General features: G+C 39.0%; 1 protein-coding gene and 2 long non-coding RNA genes across 3 annotated transcripts in view; 1 reads left to right on the top strand and 2 right to left on the bottom strand.

The window, feature by feature from the left end:
* LOC117525720 overlaps nucleotides 1-9294 on the bottom strand; it is a 27830-nt gene extending 18536 nt beyond the window's left edge. The window contains exons 1-2 of the long non-coding RNA XR_004565128.1: nucleotides 6463-9294; nucleotides 3570-3575 (exon numbers count right to left, since the gene is read on the bottom strand). This is a non-coding gene — a long non-coding RNA (uncharacterized LOC117525720). The remainder of the gene's footprint in view (nucleotides 1-3569; nucleotides 3576-6462) is intronic.
* On the top strand, nucleotides 5655-20681 carry LOC117525726. The gene is made up of 3 exons (XR_004565130.1): nucleotides 5655-5665; nucleotides 17221-17232; nucleotides 20274-20681. It is a non-coding gene; the product is annotated as an uncharacterized LOC117525726 (long non-coding RNA).
* Nucleotides 12190-22769, bottom strand: part of abcb10 (ATP-binding cassette, sub-family B (MDR/TAP), member 10) — an 80315-nt gene continuing 69735 nt past the window's right edge. The window contains exons 8-14 of the mRNA XM_034187631.1: nucleotides 22267-22476; nucleotides 19864-19943; nucleotides 17033-17213; nucleotides 16910-16953; nucleotides 12925-12959; nucleotides 12758-12816; nucleotides 12190-12620 (exon numbers count right to left, since the gene is read on the bottom strand). Of these exons, the coding sequence (XP_034043522.1) occupies nucleotides 12427-12620; nucleotides 12758-12816; nucleotides 12925-12959; nucleotides 16910-16953; nucleotides 17033-17213; nucleotides 19864-19943; nucleotides 22267-22476 (803 nt within the window). The 3' untranslated portion in view covers nucleotides 12190-12426. The remainder of the gene's footprint in view (nucleotides 12621-12757; nucleotides 12817-12924; nucleotides 12960-16909; nucleotides 16954-17032; nucleotides 17214-19863; nucleotides 19944-22266; nucleotides 22477-22769) is intronic.

A 22769-nucleotide genomic window follows, 5' to 3' on the forward strand; every position in this document is an offset into this window, starting at 1 on the left:
TGTAATATACACAGCAGCTAAGCAACAGAATGGGACAATGAAGCAAAAAAATTGGCTGTTTCAAAAATAAAAATTTTAACGCATTCTAATGAGATACTGCACATTTATTGGAAGTCTTTTGGTTACTTTTCTCTGGCAATGCAGGTTTGAACAGAAAAACACCCCAAATCTGTTTAAGTAACATGTTGGATCGTCTGCATGGATCATTAATATGTCATGAAAAAGTGAGGGAGAGATGGAGGAAAAACTTCAAAAGCTCAGAGGCTGGACCCCAGAAAAGGTGGGAGGTGCTGCATGCTGCTACCTCCTGAAAGGAGGGCGAATATGGCTGTGGGTGGGGGCACCCGGCTGAGGTTGAGCTACTTTTATGCACTTGTTGTAGGCCCTTCTGGATCCCAGGGTCTGCAAAATGCCTAAAATGTAAATATGGTGGCAGTTGTTTAGGGGGAGGGGTGTAAGGTTGGGTCAGAGGGGCCGAAGGGAAGGAGAGCAGACGTGAAAGATTTGGAGGCAAGAGGGAGGTGAAAGGGTGCATGCAGCAGGGGGCATAAAAAATAGCCCCCTATACCCCCACCCATATCTTTTGTGATGAGGCGACTGAAAAGAAAGACAATTTTATAAAGTATGTTTTGGAATTTTTTTCTAATGTTTGTGCAGATGGCAAAGAGGCGTGACAGGATACTCCAATCAGGTGTGATTATTTTACTGCGCAGAATGGGGCGTAAGCCGCGCTGGATGCAGCACACTCAGTTGTCATAATACAGGCGGCTGTCTGCCTTACTACACATTTAGATTGGCTTTTTTTTCTAGCTACCATCATGCACAGCTATGAGAGCACAGAGGGCGAGAGCGCGTCAGGGAAAGTGTAAGAATAGCACAAGGCCTGGCATTCGACGGCTGGAACCAATACTCTGGCTGTACACTACTGTCCTACCTTTTTAAGTACGATAGGCGGCTCGCTGACTTTTGCACCGCTGTTTCATGTACACATTTTTCTTTTTAAGGACTTCTTGTTGGAGATTTATACCAGCTTTCTACATTATTTGCTGTAGTGAAGAATGTCTGTGGATACTGTAGATGAGCAGGTACCAAGGAAGTACAAATTTGCTTTCAGCTCTTGACATTTCATTATTTTACAACAGTGGGTTTTATTTTAAATCACTTTTAACTGATTTGATGGGTCTACAGGATTCCATTTACGGTGTTGTGGCACAACTTCAGATGCAGGCATACCTAGTGATCCTTCTTGGTACCTGAAACCACATGAAGGATTAACAACTCAATTGAGTGCTTGTGTCCCAACTGTACAAACAAATAACAGTGACCCACACTAGCTCAGAATATTGTTCTGCAGAACCTCAGTTCTTCTAGTTCCTTGAAAAGCAGGCAGTGGGTATTGGGAAGTGAGATGAGCTGAGAAACTGCAACACATGGAGCTGGAATTGGAAACTGCTGCAGGACTGAACCTACAGTTGGCTGCATGAGCCATCTGCAGGATCACCAAAGGACTGAGGGTATTTCATAATTGTAACTCAGCACGTGACCATGCCTATACGGCATTTTTGTCCTAAGTGGAATCTAACTTCAAACAAATGATCGTGCAAACACAGTCTTCATTAGAGCTTTTGAACTTACACATAATTACATCCCCAAGGACATAATAAAAATCACCTGCGTTTATTTGTCTGTCTGTCTGTTTGTCAGGATTACATCAAAACTACTTCACAGATTCTCACCGCGGATACACCTTATGCCATGGAAGACTCCATTAAATTTTGGAGGTGCTCCAGATCCAAATCCAGATTCTGGATCAAGATTTCACTTTATATGCATTTTCAAAGAGTACATCAAAACTACTTCACAGATTCTCACCAAATTTTCACCACAGATACATAATAGGCCATGGACGACTCCATTAAATTTTGAAGGTGATCCAGATCTGAATCCGGATTCTGGATGAAGATTTCACTTTATATGTGCTTTGAAAGATTACATCAAAACTACTTCACGGATTCTCACCAAATTTGCACCACTAATAGATATTGGGGCATGGAAGACTCCACTGAATTTTGGAGGTGAACCGGATCTAGATTGGCGGGTGTCAGAAATCTCTGTTTGCTCTTGTTGCACATGCATTACACAAACATTTGACTGGTAGTGTACGTATGGAAATTTCCAGCAGTATGATGTAATTTTCTTACTTTTTTCCAAAATGAAACTTCAAAAACTGAAGAAAAAGTGATTATTCATTGCAATTAGCAGAGCAAACATAAGATTAAAGCCCCCGTCACACATAGCAAGAATGTGCAGGAACCATGCCCTCCACAGCAATCCATCCATCCATCCATTTTCTTCCGCTTCATCCGAGGTAGGCTCACGGGGGCAGCAGCTCAAGCAAAGCCGCCCAGATCTCCCGATCCACACACACCTCTCCCAGCTCCTCCAGGGGAACCCCGAGGCGTAGTCCCACCAGCGTGTCCTGGGTCTTCCCCGGACCCTCCTCCCGATGGGACGTGCCCGGAACACCTCTCCAGCGAGGCGTCCAGGGGGCATCCGAAAAAGATGCCCAAGCCACCTCAGCTGGCTCCTTTCGACGTGGAGGAGTAGCGGCTCGCCTCCGAGCTCCTCCTGAGTGACCAAGCTCCTCACCCTATCTCTAAGGGAGCGCCCAGCCACCCTGCGGAGGAAACTCATCTTGGCCGCTTGTATTTGCGATCTTGTTCTTTCGGTCATGAGCCAAATCTCATGACCATAAGTGAGGGTTGGAATATAGATCGATCGGTAAATCGAGAGCTTTGCCCCCCTGCTCAGGCCTCTCTTCACCACAATGGCCCGATACAGCGACCGCATCACTGAAGATGCTGCACCGATCCGTCTGTTGATCTCACACTCCATCCATCCCTCACTCGTGAACAAGACCCCGAGATACTTAAACTCCACTAGTAGCAAGGACACTCCACCGACCTGAAGAGGGCAAAGCACCTTTTTCCGGTTGAGAACCATGGCCTCGGATTTGGAGGTGCTGATTTTTTTTTAGCAATATTTGCACTACACGGCAAATATTGCCATAATCTGACGCAGTCGGGAGGAGAAGAGGTGTGGTCAGCAGTGTCAGAACGCATCCAGATTACCTCGTCCATTCCAGCACGATGGCATCCAAAAGTGCATGTAGACAACAGTTTAGATGACACAGACTGCTGTCAGACGGCCATAAAAGGTGCTGCAGACTGCCGATGTCCAAACGTCTGGATGGCAAACACAGGACCAGAGTGGGGAGGGAATGCTGTGTTCCTCACGCACACGTGCGTGCAGCGCGAGTGTGTGTGCGGCACACGTGCATGCCGCACACGCACATGGGGCTGCAATTATCACTCAGCCATGTGTCCGTCCGTGTGTTTGTATACATAACGCTGCATGAGCCACTAAGGGTGCACGCATGCGCCACTGAACAGCTTTGCTGAAAGTTTGCTGGTAGTGCGCCATGCAGTTCCGTGCATCAGACACAGCCTTTCCAGGGAACTTTAATGTCTTTTTTTGTGTTTTGGCTCACTTTAGGAGCACAACGCAACTGGACACTGTGATGGTTGGATTATCAAATGGGATTTAATTTTTGCGCGCTTATTTCAGCACTCAGCAGCCGGGTGAGAGAATTTTAACCACAGGCTGTGGTCCACATCCACACTGTGCTCCTGGAATGCTGTTGGAGGTGAGATTCATGTTTATTAATGGTGTAACAGCCTGGGACAGACCTGGACAAACTGCGGCCCGGGGGCCACATGCGGCCCTTTGCATGTCTCTGTCTGTCCCTCATGAGGTCTGTGATTATTATTACATATATTAAAAATGTCAAGCTTGTGTGTTGCAAATCATTAGAGAGGTTTATTTAGGTATATTTAAATATTTACATATTATTACAATAATAAAAATTACCTATAAACGCTATTAAATAGGTAATTTTTTGTAAAATTTGTAATGGGAGACAGCCAAGTCATCGATGGTGTGGCCCTCAGACATAATTCAGGTTCCCTATGTGGCCCCTTGTAAAAATTAATTGCCCACCCCTGGCCTGGGACAACAGTTCCATGCTGTTGCAACAGTTCCGGCATGCGCACAGTAGCGCGCGGTGCTTTCGGTTTGATAACTGCTGTTCCCATTCACTGTACATCATAATAATTCATAATTATCATGATGAACCGTGCCACATATATTTCAACAGTTCCTTTGCGCTCCGGGAGTGGGGGTGGGGAGGACATTATTATACGTAGCACATGCAGATCATACTGGCGGGCTTTGCCGTGCCAGATCCATCTCCATGTTCCCTCGTACGTGTTCAAATCATTTTGGACCCTGTTTTTCCGCCATCAGAATATGTAAATTGCGGTCAGATGGTCCTCAGATTGCACATGGACCACCATCGGATAGGTGTCCCATCTCGACGTCGCCCGGAGGGTTTTGAACATGTGGATCACACTTGAGGCCACAGGCTGATTTTGACCAACTATGTGGACTCTCGCAGATGGCAGTCAGAACATTTTGGAACTGAAATCCAACACTTTTCGGATTTGCGTCGATTCGTCATTCTGACGCTATCCTGGCTATGTGTGACAGGGGTATAATGGAGCTAGTCAGAGAGATCAGGCTGGGAAGGTTCCAATACACTACGGAAGTGCCTTGGCTCCTGAATAGCAACTATCTGGGCAGACAACAAGTCCATCCCCATCACCAGAAAGTAGCCATCTATCTGCCATGACCAGGTGAAACATGGACATCTCCTTGGTCTTCTCCGGCTGCTGGGATCCTAAACACTGAAGCACCTTTGGACAGGATCATGCCCAGAGAAATGCACCAAATGGACAGAATGTTGTAACTGATATTGCCTCACAATAAACGTGCCACATGCCCAAAAACTCAGCTGCAGAATTTCCTCCATTAACTCTATAAAAACTATTGTATATTCAGTCTGAAATTTTGGGTTCTCATAGATACAGGTGAGGACCACTGAACCTCCTGTACTAAGCCATGTTGGTACGTTTTAATGTAACATTTTGCAGTTACATATTTGTGTAAATAAGAGGGTAACAGGGTCCTATTGGCCACTGTGGCATTAACATTTTAAAGCTTGGGGTTGAAATTTTACTGAACCCACCCAGCAGTGACTGACGCAACACCACCACCTATTGGCAAACTGATGCACCGCATAGATTAACTGGTGGTTTTGTTCCTGTAATCTCATGTTGTTTGTAAAAAGATAATTAGAGATATATTATAATACAACTGGAAATAAAGTCATGAACAGAATGATTTAAGTTAATGTAGACACATTCTTGACAAAGATTCACATAATGTGTCGTATTGTTTAAGGCTTTGCTGTCTTCACATTATTGTAGGAGAGCCAGGGCTAAACGGATCAAGGTATTATGATGCTCAGAGGAAACAAAGACAAATATCACAACAAAACCATGTTACCACAAATCGTTAATACTTTATTAATATATAGGGTAATATAGAAAAAATAATTACAAACTTTCATAAATCATTTAGTTATTTATAAATGACAATAGAAGACATAAAAAAAACAGATGTCTTCTATGAAATGTTAGACAAACAACAACTGAGGGACTTTCAAGTATCTTCAACTTTTACTTTAGACTGGAGTGAAACACAGGTGAACTTTGAATAGGATACAATCAATAATCCTTTATCAATTTCCAAAAAAGAACAAGTATTTTAAACATTAACTTAGTTTATTTAATGTTAAATACTAACATTACCAAGTTCCATCAGCAGAAAGCACAATATCATTATGACTTTTGAGTCAACTCCAGCTTCTGATCAGCATGCAAAGATAACATGTAAATCTACTGATTTACATTGCAAACAAGGATTAAATTAAAAAGTGAAAACTATCCAAAACACATACACACACACACACACACACACACACACACACACACAGTACGTCAATGCTATTAAAGTCCGAACATTTATCCCAGGTAAATTCTGCTGCTGTAAAACGTTAAATACACTGTTAGTTGTACATATGTGAAACATCTCAATTTAAAGAAAATGTGACACATCTGGTACACAGACAAATTTACAAAGTTAAATTAAACAACAAAAAAATACTTCCATATCCCATGACCTGATCCTGGATAAGCGGTTGAAGATATGTCCATATTGGGATAAATAGTGCCATCATTTTTAGTCGCAGGATCAAATATATCTTTACTAAAACCTCAAATATAAGGAGTCAATATGACAGTTTCTCCAACGTTGTGTGGAACACCTGCTTGAAAAAACTGTACTGTGTTTGAGCCTGCCTATTCTAAAGTGTTGTAAGTAAAACGGTATATTGACTGCATTTATACAGCATTTTGTCATCTGCATCAGACACTCAAAGAGCTTTACAGTAATGCCTCACATTCACCCCGATATCAGGGTAAAGGTTTCTAAATCAGTCACGTGGCACTGCTCCTTCTTTATCACTTCTCATGTGGGTGGCAGCAATCCTAAAGAAAGTTCTACAACAAACTTCACACAATCCAACTGCTCTTCATTAGTTTCCAACAACTGAATTTAAGTAAAGCTAAAGACATGGTTTTAAAGCTACAGTGTGTAGGATTCAATGTCATCTACTGGTGAGGTGGTAGATTGCATTATGCCACCACTGATTTTGTTTCCCTTCATGCTTATGCTTTTTGGCAGCAGGGATTCATGGTCCATTGTATGATCCTCCATTTATCAAAAATTAGGTTTCTCAAACTTGTTAGCCTGCAACCAGTAGCTAGTATACAGGAGGAGCAACCACTGATTTCACTTTTTTCCCTTCAAATTTCCATCTGCACTGCAAAATATGAAAGGTAGAGTCTGCATGTACCTTTTGGGCTACTGTATCAACATGGCGGCCTCTCTGGGTGGGCCCGCTCTCATGTAGATATGAAAAGTTCATGGGATATGATGCTTTTTTTTTATATGAGGCTTATGAAAACGTATCCATTCATTGTTGCAGATAATTATGCAGTAATGAACACATGGTTATAAACACTATACTCCATTTCAACTAATAAACAGCACTAAATCCTACAGAGTGTAGCTTTAAAAATATGTATCTCTTAAAACCACTTTACCTGTTCACCAAATCTGACCATATGCTGTTTTTTTTCTTATGGACATCTTAAAAAACAAAAATAAAAAACAAGGTACACTCAATCACTTCGAACCTCGTGCCGGTTTGCAACAGGACATTCAACTACCCGCCTCAAGTGAAGTCAAACTCAAAATGTCCAACAGTCAAATCAAACAATATTTTGGGCTAATTCAGTTAAAAATACTGACTAAAAGTAAAAAAAAAAAAAAAAAAAACAACCAAACAAACAAAAAAACAAAAACATCAAAGTCAGAATGAACTTTTTTGAAATGGAATATTATGGCGATACATGGTCACATGAGCCAGTTCAGTCAAAAATTTCGAGTTAAAACCAGCTCAAATCTGAACTTATCCCAGATACACTCGTTTAAGACATTCACTTCAAATTTAGTGAAAATCTGATGAATTTTGTTCATCGTGTTAACAAGAGAGTGTGACTAACGCACATATGGACGGACTCAAAATTCCATAATCCCCCTGTGGAGAATACACTGTTCAGTAAAGTGGGCGGTCCCTGTGAAACCCGATCATGCTCCAACTCAAACCCGTCACAGATACACTTATCCGAGATGTCATGATTAAATTCAGATAAATTTGTTTCAGTAAGGTGTAGAAAAAAGGGCGACTGACATGGTTGGACAGAACACAAGTCTATATCCCCTTCCTGCCTTACAGTCCTATGAAAACTAATAATAACAAAAAACAACCCCCCCCCAAAAAACAACAAAATATATAAATTAGAAGATGCATTTTACCTGACTGCACACGTTTGTTGTTATCACTACGACGTAATAAAGAATTTTGCTTCAGAGAATCATTTAAATCTGAGGCAAAGAAAAAGAGTGCAACCAACATGATACTGCTCAGCCCCAGAAGTCTGACTTCTGCAGCAAATCTGAGTCATTTCAGTTGTAAAAACATAAAATAATAATTCATGACTTTACAGCACGTATAAGCAACAAAGAGCAAACAGCCTGCAGGTTTTCCTTACTACCAATCATCTCAGCAGGTGATGATGTCAAAGAGGATCAAGGGAGGAGCTCTTCAGTAAAACCACCTGCTGAGGTGATCGCTTACAAGGAAAACGGGCACCATCTTAGCCCTTGATGTCCACGCATGCCACAGACAGCGAGACGTCCCCTCCACTCCAATAAGTTTTTTTTTTTTTTTTGTGATGTTGGTGAACCTTGTGTCTATGTAACAAAGATTATTCAGATTAGCAAACCCTCCTTGTATTCTGAATCACCTCCAGGTGTGTCCCACACATTATTTCATTTGGCTGTATTACAGTCTGAGTCTGGACAGTGAGATATGACTGACTTAATGCACCTGCTCCTCACTCGTTCTTCTGATGATGCAATGAAGACATCACGACCTAGGGCACCTTTGGGTGACTTTATTTTTGGTTTCTTATGTGGGAAGATCTTTTCTACCATGTGTAACAAGGAGACTGTGCACGTCTTGAGGAGTGCTTCAGTTTTTAACTGGTCACACAGTAACATCCATGTAACAGTCTGTCCCAAAAATGTGTCCCATATGGGTCTCAGGACTGTCCTTATGACTGTTTCTATGAGACAGAGTTTGGCAAGAAGACGATTATATTTTCTGAATGATCTGCAAACTACAGAATAGTTCCACTCAGTGAATTTAAAGGAACTGTAAAGTCCATTAGATGTGAGTCTATTGAAATGTGGAAATGTTTTGATTGATATTATTGTATTTTTCCCTGCACTTTGGCTGAATTGTATTTTGAGGTGTCTGTTGTTTGATGTGATTTTACATTGTGTCTGAAACTTTGTGTACTGCTGCTGTTCTTGGCCAGGTCTCTAATGAATAAGATTTTAATCTCAATGGGACTAACCCAGTTAAACAAAGCTTAAAAAACAAACAAAAACCCTATATTGTAATAACTGTGCCGTAAATGTAAATGTAGAATCCTGGCTTAATGTGCTGCTGCACAAACTGGTCCACTGAGTGGAGGTTGTAGCATCAACACAGAATTACCAAGATCACTCACTCAGCTTCAACCATTTACTCCAATTAAGGGTCACAGGTAGGCTGAAGCCTATCCCACCAGTCACAGGGCGTGGTGGTGGTGTGTGTGTGTATGTGTGTGAGACAACCTGGATAGGATGCCAGTCTGTCGCAGGGCCACATATAGATGGACAAACACATTCACACCTGCATGCACACCTACGGACAATTTAAAGTTTCCAGTTCACCTAACCTGCATGTGTTTGGAAGTGGGAGGAAGCCAGCGCACCCGGAGGGAACCCACACAAACACGGGGAGAACATGCAAACTCCACACGGAAAGGACGGGAAGCAAATTCATAATAGGAAAAAAAAAAAAAATATATATATATATATATATTTCACACATTTTGCCTTCCTACAATAATTATTATTTTATATTTGATGATTTTATTATTTTACTCTAAAAAATTATTTTTAGAGTAGGTGCTGCACCCTGCAGAGACTATTTCATGCACTATTCCAAATGTATGCATATGTATATTCTTGGCAATTCTATCTTTTTATTGTCATTATAATACTTTTTGTCTTTAATATGCCACTCAAAAACAAATGACACATTTACAATCCCCAAGAAAATTTTCCAAATAAGCACTTGCAAAATGGCAGTGATCTACGCAGAAATTCACAATCCCAAGACAAGATGTGACTCATATGTCATTTGTGTTAATATGGCTGCAAACAATGTCCAACAGTCTAATCTGAATGGATCCAATACATGTTCAATCCATGTTGAATACGCATACGTCAAAGCCACATCTCCTGTACAGAACAGGCGTAAGAAATGACCCGTCAGTGTTCATGTTGCTTTAAATGAAAAGAATAGGGGGTGTGGCTAGGCTAAGTGGGCTGTATTCAGCCCAGTAAACGAGAGTCCAGATTAGTACTGTAATGGACTGTGCAATAACTGTAGACACTTTATAGCTCTGAAAAGATGTAGCACAACAACGCCACCCCAACCCCAATCAGAGGTTCAACAGAAAACCTAATTATTCTTACTCCATCAAAAATCAAATGTATTTTTTCTATTTTACGACAAAATCTAATCAATAAAAAGTGAAACCATCAGTTTAAACAAAACAAAAGAGACCTGATTTCTTTGCATGTGTACCATCTTTTGTACTACAAGACATTTGATGGTGACCACAAAGAAAAACATTAAAACTATCATTAAAATAATTTTCTTGTACATAAGAACACGTAAATTAAACATATAATTTTCAATCAAGTAGAAGAAATTATTTTTAGAAGGGGAAAAGTGGTCATATTTTATTTTGTATTTATTTATTAATATCCCCAGACTGTGGTAAAGCCTCACCAAGTATTGCAAGTCATGTTCATTATTGAAGCATACATTTCACAAGAATTCAAGAGAAAAAACAAAACAAAACAAATATCTGGTGTCAATTCAGTAATACACTAGCATAAAGAACATAGGTTACATATCTTTTAATGCTTGAAAACAAACTGAACCACAATTCTTTTGTACAGTTACACCCCAATTTATTGACATACAAGTCACTTTGGAATGTAAGTTGCAGGAACTCCCAAACTAGTAAAAAAAAAAAAAAAGACATGACTTTATAGAGTGGAAAGTATGTACTCTGCAAAATTCACTGAGTGAATGAAAAGACAGACAAATGCACCCCCTCTAATTCGTTAACTCCAAAACAATAAATATCATCATTTTGTAACCAACCACATTACAAGAGCATATAAAGGGATTAAAGGGATCTGTCATCTGCTACATATTGCCACCTGCTGAACACATGTGGACATGCTGCAGGTTTGTATTTTATGTTGCACATAACTTGAAATAAGCTTGTCTTTCACTTTCTTTCATTTCAAAAGCCTGGATCTGGTGGTCACATCTGTCTAAAATGAGTCGTGTCAGCCCCAAGTTTTACCCGTGGCCATCAGGTATTGTGAAGGCTTTGCGTCTGTCTGTCTGTGTTCAGCATAAGTCCAGTCCTCTTACTGCCAGTCTTCATATTTACAGGGAACATTCTTGGGACACAGACCTTGGACAAGTTCAAAGATGGCTAACCTTTACCTATTTTAAGAGGTATCTGAAGAGGTTAAAAAGGCACATTCTGTTTCAATCTGTTCAGTTTTGTTTTTGAGTGGTGGGGTGACAGCCAATCAGAGTTGAGCTGCACCTTGACATCAGTGGCTGGTCTCTCCAAAATTACTTAGTTTTGTGTCTTTATTTACACATTTCTCACATATTATGTAAAAGCTAGCAAGAAACAAACACTTCTAAAACAGAATGCTGCTGTTTTTGGAACCTAATAACACCTCTGAACTTATTTACAAGACATTTCACGGATGTTAGCATGGTGACATCACAGGCTGGTAGCTAGCTGCAAAACTCCGTTTCATTTGTGTGTAAATATAACCTTCTTGTCATATATTATGTAAAAGCTAACGAGAAATAAACACTTCTAAAACTGATGAAAACCGCTTTGTAACCTGATAACACCTCTGCAGTCATTTACAAGACATTTTGCAGACGTCAGCATGCATGTTAACTTCCGCTAACTCAAAGCTAACTTCCTATGGAGTTAAATTTGTCTCAATACCTTCAAATGCAAAGAGGGTGATCTACAAATGTTCCTTGATTTGCACCACTTCCGCTCTTAAAATGTAAATATTGTTTATGATTCATTGATTGAGGGGCTTTATTGAACATGTATAAACTGTATGTAAGACAATAGGATCTTCATAATTAATTAAGCAACTGTAAATTATATAGAACACAGTGCTCATACGGCCGAAAGTATTTTAGCATCGAGTCATTTTCCCCCCCAAACTGTCAGGGTATTTAACATGAAGGCCTAACCGTGTGTAAAAGACAACAGGGGGAAAAAAAAAAAAAATTATATATATAGACTAAAAGAACAATAAGACCCTCTTTTAAAATCATGTATTGGCAATGAGCTTCCAGTGTAATTTCATCCTGTTCTTGACTCTTCAGTGCAAATACATATTTGTACAAAATTACATAAAAACAAATAAATAACCTCTTTTATTTATCCATGTGTCCACTCTCATGTCTACACTGTGGTTTTAATATGCGTGTGTGTTTACAGCAGTAAAAGTGGGCACTTACCACCTTCTGTTTTCTTTGGCTTCATCACTACTGATTCCAGACTTTTTTGTTCCTACTTTCTCCTCTGGCTACATGGACCCCTGCCCCTCCCCAGAATAAATCAGTGACCTCCGCTATCTGCACTGCCTGTCCTCTCAGCGAAGGGCTCGTTTTTGTTCTTCCTGCAGAAAAGCCTGTTTTTCCATCAGTTTTCGGAACAGTCCTTGCCTGTTGCCCAATAGTTCTGTGTGTTGGCCGCACTCGGCTACATGACGCTGGTCGAGTACAGCCACAGCGTTGGCGTTCTGAATGGTGGAGAGACGGTGAGCGATGATCACAACTGTGCGACCTGTTGATTTGAGGAATAAGAGTGTAAATACTATAAACCACAAAAAAAAAATTTGACAGCCAAATGCAGAAGAAAAAGAAAAGAAAAAAAAGTCAATGAGTGTGTGCAGGGGAGACAAATGGCAGCTCAACAGGTACCTTCCATGAGATGCTCTAAAGCCTCCTGAACCAGAAACTCATTCTCTGTATCCAGTGCACTGAGGAGAAAGATTTTTAGGATTTTCTTTAACACACATAGTATTATGACTAGTTTTTGAAGACAATATTATTGCCATAAACTAATTCATAACCGATTTGGGTCTCACCTGGTAGCTTCGTCCAAAAGTAGGATTTTAGGATTCTGCGGAGAGAGAACACAGACTTGCCAGACAAATTAAACACAAGCACAGAACCCTGTACCATGTTCTTTAAAAGACATGCAGATTAGGGTGAATTCAAATTGTTATACAGTTTAGAATATGGCCCGATAGTGCTTAGTCATCATGACAAGGTTACCACAATGGTACCACAGTCCTCTGCAGATGTGGGTCGACTTTAAAGTGCATATCTCTGGTAAACGAAATGTCAAATGAGCCGACTATTCTGAATAAATAAAGAATTGTGAAAATATTGATGTATTGTGTTTTATTTTCTCATAAACATGGGGAAATTAGCTTGATTTTGCCTGCCACTGATAAATGTTCAGAAATGTTAGCTTGCAAGAAATGTCGACTTCAGTGGCATCATCTTTGGAACCACACCCTCAGACCCACTCACCATTTTCATTAAAACGAATGGGAAAACATGAATTTTTTTGCAGCTTGAAATCTGTTTTTTGTGGACTTTGACAGTGAATATGTCGAAATGGTTAACAGGTGTGTTTTTATAAGGTCCATCGATACCAATCGTGATTTTTATTAGTTGTCCAGTGTTCCCACAGATAAGATTTTTGAGGATGAAGTTGTTTGTACACATCTCCTGGAAAGAGTGGACAAATTGCAGGTGGGACAGTGTGAGAAATGGTGTTAAAAACAAAAAACAAACAAAAAAAAAAACAACAAAAAAAAAAACCCCCACTTGGCTCTATTCCTTCCATTAAATTCATGTGGCCAGCAGAACTAAGCATGTTACCTCTCCCAAAACCATCGAATAGGTGGTGAAGTTTTTTTTTTTTTTTGCTGTCACCAAAACAAAATGTGAGCAGTTAGTTGCAGAAAAAGAAGAATTTTATCCTTGTGTTTATAAGTGTGACATGAAGACTGATGTGGACACCGGACTAGCCTCCAGCCATTTAATGGCATTACCTTACCGGGTCAATGACTGGATGACTGGTGATCAGATCTTTACTGACCGTCATGTATTTGTACAAATTGGAGGTTTTGAAAGGAGATAACGACTTTATGTACATACGACTTCGTCTGGAACCGGAGCTGCTGTGGGTTAACACAGGAGGAGAAACATCTCTCAGGATATGTATTATTTATTAATACTTTGTGCTTATTTTCAAGGTTTTTTCTGAATACAAAAAGCAACCCGGATTGGCCTAAGTCCAAGCATGAAACTATGCTTGGACGCAGGTGAGTGACTGATAGAGATTTCTATATATTGTCAATATTATTATCAAATGTTAATGTCTTTATCTTTACTTTGATGCTGCCTTTCATTTTGTTTTGATTCTGTTCTCTGTTTTCTATATATATATATATATATATATATATATGCATATGTAAGAGTTCATGTACCACTATTCTTCTAAATAATCACTCATTGTTAAAACAGTAATATAAACTAAACTGTTGAGTAATCATTACAACTGTTCCATGAGAAAACAACACTTGTTCTTTTGCTGAATGCTGAACACACAGAAAAGTAACATTTGTTGGTGAAAGAATTCGCAGACTGTTTTGCTAAGAGCTATGTTTTTGTTGAGCACAGATTAATATTTCGGCCTTGAGCAGAGAATAACAGCCTTTACCTAAGTTCAAGGCTGGCGCTGTAATGTTTCAACTTGAAGAACAATTACTATCTGTCTGAGCAAGACTGCAGGGCACCTTCCAGGTGCGAAGTGATACAGAATGAATTGACTGAAAAACACAACTGTGCCTTGTATATTGTTCTGTAATATGCCTGTGTGTTAATAAATTCAGGAGCAAAGTGGGCGGGCCCTTCAGAGCTGACTGACGGACAATGACGAGGGGTCACGCTGGCTCTCCCTGATCAGGAAATGAAATTCAGTCTCTGGCGTGATCATTCTCTGTTAGTTAATTGAGTTGTGTTTTTTACAGATTTCAACTCTGACATCGAAGTCAATTCATTCTGTATCACTTCGCACCTGGAAGGTGCCCTGCAGTCTTGCTCAGACAGATAGTAATTGTTCTTCAAGTTGAAACATTACAGCGCCAGCCTTGAACTTAGGTATAGGCTGTGTTATTCTCTACTCATGGCCGAAATATTAATCTGTGCCCGACAAAAACATAGCTCTTAGCAAAACAATCTGCGAATTCTTTCACCAACAAATGTTACTTTTCTGTGTTCAGCATTCAGCAAAAGAACAAGTGTTTTCTCATGGAACAGTTGTAATGATTACTCAACAGTTTAGCTTATATTACTGTTTTAACAATGAGTGATTATTTCGAAGAATAGTGGTACATGAACTCTTACACACACACACACATACGTATATACATACATATATATACATACATATATACACATATACATATATATACATATACATATACACATATACACATATACATATATACACATATATACACATACACATATACATATATACACATATATATACATATATACACATACACATATACATATATACACATACACATATACATATATACACATACACATATACATATATACACATATATATACATATATACACATACACATATACATATATACACATATATATACATATATACACATACACATATACATATATACACATACACATATACATATATACACATATATATACATATATACACATATATACATATACATATACATATATACACATATACATATATACACATATACATATATACACATATACATATACATATATACACATATACATACATATACATATACATATATACACATATATATACATATACATACATATACATATATACACATATATATACATATACATACATATACATATATACACATATATATACATATACATACACATATACATATACATACACATATACATATACATACATACATACATATACACATATATATACATACATACATACATATACATACATACATATATACATATACACATATATACATATACACATATACACATATACACATATATACATATACACATACATATACATATACACATACACATACACATATACATACATATACATATACATATATATACATATACATATATATACATATACATATATACATATACATATATACACATACATATATACACATACATATATATACACATACATATATACACATATACATATATACACACATATATGTATACGTATGTATATACATATACATACGTATATACATATACATACATATATACATATACATACATACACATACATATATGTATACGTATGTATATACATATATACATACATATACATACATATATACATATATATATACATATACATATATGTATACGTATGTATATACATATATACATACATATACATACATATATACATATACATATATATATACATATACATACATATATACATATACATATATATATACATATACACATATACATATACACATATACATATATATACATATACACATATACATATATATATACATATACACATATACATATATATATACATATACACATATACATATATACATATACACATATATATATATATATATATGTGGAAAACAGAGAACAGAATCAAAACAAAATGAAAGGCAGCATCAAGATAAGGGCATCAAAGTAAAGATAAAGACATTAACATTTGATATATTGACAATATATAGAAATCTCTATCAGTGACCTTCACAGAGCTAAAAATCTGTTCCAAATGTTACGTAATGATTAGGGTTAAAAACAGCTGTTAATGTATTTAATAATTGTATTTTTCTGATGCACTCTGGCTTATTTTACCTTCATCAGCTATATCAAGGCCCCTACAAGTTAAGGACTAGGGAGAAATGATTCATAATCTGGTACATAATTTTTTTGAAGACAGTGTTGACTGTAGTGAGATATGCCCTTTATAGATACCATGCTGCTGTATTTACCTTCAGCAGAGCTCGGGCAATGGCAATCCTCTGCTTCTGACCACCTGAGAAACATGCACACAATCACTCTCTGCCCTCTACAAAGCACAGAGCTCCATCAGATCAGGAACTGGAATAGCTCACCTGATAGCAGCACTCCTTTCTCCCCAACCACAGTATCAAAGCCCTTAGGAAAAGCTTGTACAAAGTCATAAGCGTTGGCCACTCTGGCTGCTCTGTAGATGTCGTCTGCAGTCACAGCCTCTGGGTTTGCTGCACCGTATGCAATGTTATCTCTAATGGAGCAGGAGAACAGCACCGGCTCCTGCGAGAGAGACAGAGAGGTTGAGAAGTGCAGGGAACCATTTGTTGTTGTATGGCTCACTTTTGAATATTTTTGGCCTTCTAAGACCCCCGTCACACATAGCAAGAATGTGCCGGAACCATGCCTGATACGGCAAATATTGCCATAATCCGACACAGTCGGGAGGAAAAGAGGCGTGGTCTGCAGTGTCAAAGTGCAGACAGACTGCCTTGTCCACACCTGTCAGACTGCATCCAGAGTATATGTAGAGGACTCAGACTGCTGTCAGATGGCCATAAAAGGCGCCTCAGACTGCCCAATCTTCAAATGTCTGGATGGCAGACCAGAGTGCCGTTGTCCTCATGCACACGTGCACTCCGCACACACGCTGTAAATGTCATTCAGCCGCGCGTGTGTGCATATAAAATGGTGCATAAGCGACTAAGCATGCGCGCAGGGCGCACGTGTGCGTGCCTGCCACTGGACAGCTTTGCTCAAAGTTTGCTGGCACTGGGCAATGCACTCCCTCAGACAGACAGCCTTTCCAGGGAACTTGCCCACTTCAGGAGCACAACTCAACTCTGGACACCGCGATGGTTGGATTATCACATGGAATTCTTTTTTTCTTTTGGGTGAGAGGATTTTAACCACAGGCTGCTGTCCTGGCTTCATGTTCACGTTCACACTATGAAACACTCCTGGACCGCTGTTGAAGGTGAGATGCATGTTTATTAATGGTGTAACAGCCTGCCACAAGTTCCATGTTATATCTCCTCCAGAGTTAGAAGGTGAACATTTATTACAGCGTGAAATCCATCCAGCTCAGACCCTGACGCATACAATGATGTGTTACTGTGTTATGATGAAGAAAATAGTTCACATTATTTATGTTGCCCATGGGAAGGAATGGACAAATATCTGTACTGTAAGGACTATTATGGATATAATAGTCTGTTCAGATTAGCGCCAGCGTGCGCACAGTAGTGCACAGAGCTTTCGGTTTGAAAGCCGCTGTTCACATTCACTGTGCATGATAATTCATAATTATTGTTATGATGAAGCGTGCCACATACATTTCAACAGGTCCTTTGCGCTCTGGGGGCATTGTGGACATTATTATACATGGCACAGGTCATACCGGAAGGCTTTGTGGTGCCAGATCTATCTCGAGATTCCCTTGTATGTGGAAAAACTGGAAAAATCCCTATCCTTTAACATTGAATGAATTTTCAAAAATTCATAACTGTCAAAAAAGATCAAATTTCTTTCATATTTGACAGTATTATGCAGGATGGCATCCTATATTAACTGACACGGTTTGATCCAGATCAGATCCAGATTACAGATTTTGTGGCCATTTAAATTTAATATTGAAAACTCCTTTGAATGTATATTTTGCATTATATCTTAATCAAATGTGTCCCAATCACTCTCATGTTTGAAAGTGAGGTGCAGACTGACACTATCACCTGATAAGTTTGATCTGGTTCTGATCCAGATTGCGTTTTTTGTGGACATTTGAATATAATATTGAAAAGCACATTTGGTGTACATTTTGCATTATATCTCAATCAAATGAGCGTCAATCAGTTTCATTTTTTTGTTATGAATTTACCTACACCACCAAAATGGGATGGAGCTTCCAGTTTTATGCCTGTGTGTTTATCTTCCAGTTATCAGTCAGAAAGCAAGTGACAAAACACAGTGACAAATTGTGCATAGCAGAGATAACCAATGTTCTGTGAAGATTATCTGATTAAGAATTCAGAAACCGAAAAAAAAAAACAAAAACAAAAAACCTGACACCACACAAAAACTTTGATTCAAGTGCATGAACTAAATACATACTTCTGACATTTGATCACATCAAATTTAACTCATGAAAAGCCACTTCTAACACGACTTTGACCTTGAAATTTTTTTCCAAGATAAAAAATTTGTGGAATTGGAAACCAGTGTTGGTGGAGGTCTGTGCTCTATGAGCACGGTGCTATAGTTCATAACTATAAATAGTATGTTACTGTAAAAATATCAGGATTAGGCAGTTCTCAAAAACTGAGTGAATGTGTAAGAAGTAAACTTGTGAGGGAAGTCACTAAGACAGCCATGACAGCTCTGAAGTAGTTATAGGCTTCTATGGCTGTGACTAGACAAACCACACTACAACTCTGTCTTTTGTATCACAAGTTAAAAATGGTGGATCAGAACAACACTGGTTCAATATGTACATTCCATTAATACAGCCAAATGTTCCCCATTTGACCTTGAAGACCACTAGACATTTGAAAATGTCTAGTGGTCTTCAATTTCTGTGATCTCCTCTACAGTTTAAGTAGGAAGTCACATTTATGCAAGGCACTGACAATCTGACATGGTGACAAAAAACAGAAATCAAGCCATATTTTTTTATTATTATTCAATAACTTTACACAGAAATAAAGTGGACATTTTAACTGACTGAACACATACTGTCTGATACTGAACACATACCATATTTTATGGAATATGTGCAGAAAGGAAAATTTACTTTGAAACTTTAAGGTGTCTTGTAAACATTCGTCTCCAGCTGTAACCTGCAGCACATGGTACCTGTTGAGAAAGAGTGTTTGTGTGTGCATGCACATGCCCCACAAGAGCTGTTGTGCAGCAACACATCCGGGTTCATCTTTACCTGACTGACAGTTCCAATGTTACTCCTAAGCCAAGAGGAATTTAGATCTCTGATGTTATGGCCGTCTATAGTGATGACACCTGGAAGGGAAAAGAACATTCTGACAAGAACAACATTCTAACACAATACAACACAGTACAGCCCTGCATGGGACTATATTCTTCTTCCCGCTCCCACTGAAATTCTGACCATTCTGCCCACATGCGTGTGTGTTACAGTCCCGCCTGCTTCCGCAATGGGTATGTATGTCCAGTACTGCCCGCTCCCGCAAAATGCTGAGCACAATAGCAGAGATGCATTGATTTTGTGTTTTCTCCCATCCTGCGGGAGAAAACATGCCATTTAGGCTATTAATAAAGGAATTCACGGGATCCCTTTAAAGACCGTTTCATGTGGCAGTTCAGTTACAGACTCGCTGCGCTCCGCCGTGTCTCTCTGTTCGCTCCTGTAATGTCCACTGTTCCTGTTAAATTGTTTAAGATGAAAGTAGCATGTTGACATGCATACTTTACACTATTCTCATTTGTTGACTGAGTCATCTTGTTGCTTCTGTTCTCGCAGTGTTGATTTTTAGCTGCCCACAGAGAGGTTCTGACCACCTACTCCCGCAAGATTTGCACTGGGTCCCGCGAGACTCAAACCCAATGCAGCCCTCTACAACACAGTAATACCTTCTAATCTGGATCCGAATGTTCTGTAGTATTTTTGAGACTTAACTTTAAAGTGGTGTTGTGCTTCCAGATGACTTGCAGGGTTCTAGCTAGCACAAACTTGCGTTACGGCCCGTTACGCTATAATTTTGGACCGTTACGCTTATTTTGGACCATTACAATTTTCAATACAGCATCTGTAATCAACCGTTTCTGCAGTGTGACTCCAGTTTGAAGCGTGAATCAAAGCAATGCTTCGATTCAATGGCTCGTGTCTCTTTGATTCGCTGCTCTTCAGAAGCGGTAAGTCTGCTTCTTAACCCCTCTGAAAGCCATTAAAATATCATGACTCACTTTTGTGTGGATTAAAGTCACTAACTGGGACTCTTGTCTTGTTGCAGTTGAGAAATGAGAATCGTTCCGTTGTCACAGATTTAAACGCTGCGCGGCTCTCTGCTGACACAGAGTCCTCACGGAATTAATAACTTCAAAACGAATCGCCGCTTTAAATAAAATGACACCTCTTACAAACGTTGCAATACAGACAAACTACAATCGACTAAAACGTTTTTTCCTCCCAAAATGAGACGTCCTGCATTCTTTATAAACCTGACCTGCAGCACAGCTGCAAGAGCTCAGCTCATAGGTATGGAAATAAATTCATGCCAATAATAATGTCTGAAAGGAAATGCTTTTGACAAAAACTAACAGATTTTATTTCTGTTTATGTCCAGAGATCAAGGATCCACCATGTAGAGTTTATTATGTCCAGAGTTTAAGGATCCAGTAACCAATTTCATATTGATTTACTTTAAGTCTCAATAAAATGTTGTTCAATTTCAATTTAATCAGCTTATAAAGCGCCAAATTACAACAGTAGCCGTCTCAAGGTGCCTCACACAGAACAGTTCAACATAAAAAAAAAAAAAAAAAATTCAAATACCTAATTAAAAACAGAAGTACAAGAATAAAACATAACAAAATAAAAACTACCCATAAGAAAGAGAATAAAAATAGGTTTTAAGTCTTGACTTAAAAATGTCCACGGACTCCGATTGCCTCACTGAGGGCCATCTACTGGCTAACCCAGAATGAGATTGCCCACTCAACAAACTTCCCCAGCCTTCTGGACATGATGAAGGGACTTGGGCTGTCGTACCTGGCTTTTCCCCTTTGGGTACCCCTAGAATGGCCAATTTTTACCTTGAATTTTCAAAAGCATTCCCCCCCACGGTTGCTTCACTCCCTCAACATTACCACTACGCTAAAATTTTATCCTAGCTAGAACCCTGACTTGTATTGTAATTTAGTGTGATATAACGCTGATGCATACCTTGTGCACTCTACACGCCACTATATAAATGTAGAAGTAAATATACTGTCTGTAATGATGTTTTTTGACTATGTATGACTTCATCATATGAGTTCTGTGTGACTTCATTATGAAGTCATTCATGTCAATCAATCACAAAATATTTTTTGATCAATATGCTTTAGATGATCCATCTACGCTTGTTGGATGTTGAGAAACCTAAAATAAAACAAAAACCATGATGCTGATCTCTAGATCTCTATCCACATGAAATTCCCATCAAGTCTGAAGGAAATCCGTCCAGACATTTTTGAGTTATCTTGCCCACGGACACAGACCAGTGAAAACAATACCCTGCTATAGCTGCGTGCCCGAAGCACAGGGTCATAAATAATTTGAACTGAAGTGGAATATCAGTGTGAACAAGTAAGAGCCACTCACCAGTATCAGGGTCATAGAGCCTGAGAAGCAGTGACACAAGTGTTGATTTTCCTGTACCACTGGCTCCCACCACGGCCATGACAGAACCAGCTGGAACCAAGAGATTGAGATTCTGGAAAATAGGAGTTTCCTTACGGGTCGGGTAAGCAAATGAAACATCACAGAACTCCAGCTGGCCCTTCAAGTTGTCTGGAGGAAGGATTAGGCCTTCTGCGAAAGAGCGACACAATGATATGACCAATATTAGTTTTACCTGTTAACTGTGTGATAACCAATGTATGACTGAGAGCACAGTGCTTTTCTTGAACAGCTAATCCAGTGTTAAACTAGAGAGTGCTCCAAGAGCACATACATACATACACTGTATCTCCTTTAACACTTCATACATACCTTTAACTATTAGACATAATGTTAGCAGGACTAAGCAAAAATTACTGAACTAATTTTCTTCAAAGTTAGTGCTAGTGTGGGTAATAGTCCAAGGAGGTAAGCCATGAATTTTT

Source organism: Thalassophryne amazonica, chromosome 2, assembly GCF_902500255.1.
Source record: "Thalassophryne amazonica chromosome 2, fThaAma1.1, whole genome shotgun sequence".
Lineage (NCBI taxonomy): Eukaryota > Metazoa > Chordata > Actinopteri > Batrachoidiformes > Batrachoididae > Thalassophryne > Thalassophryne amazonica.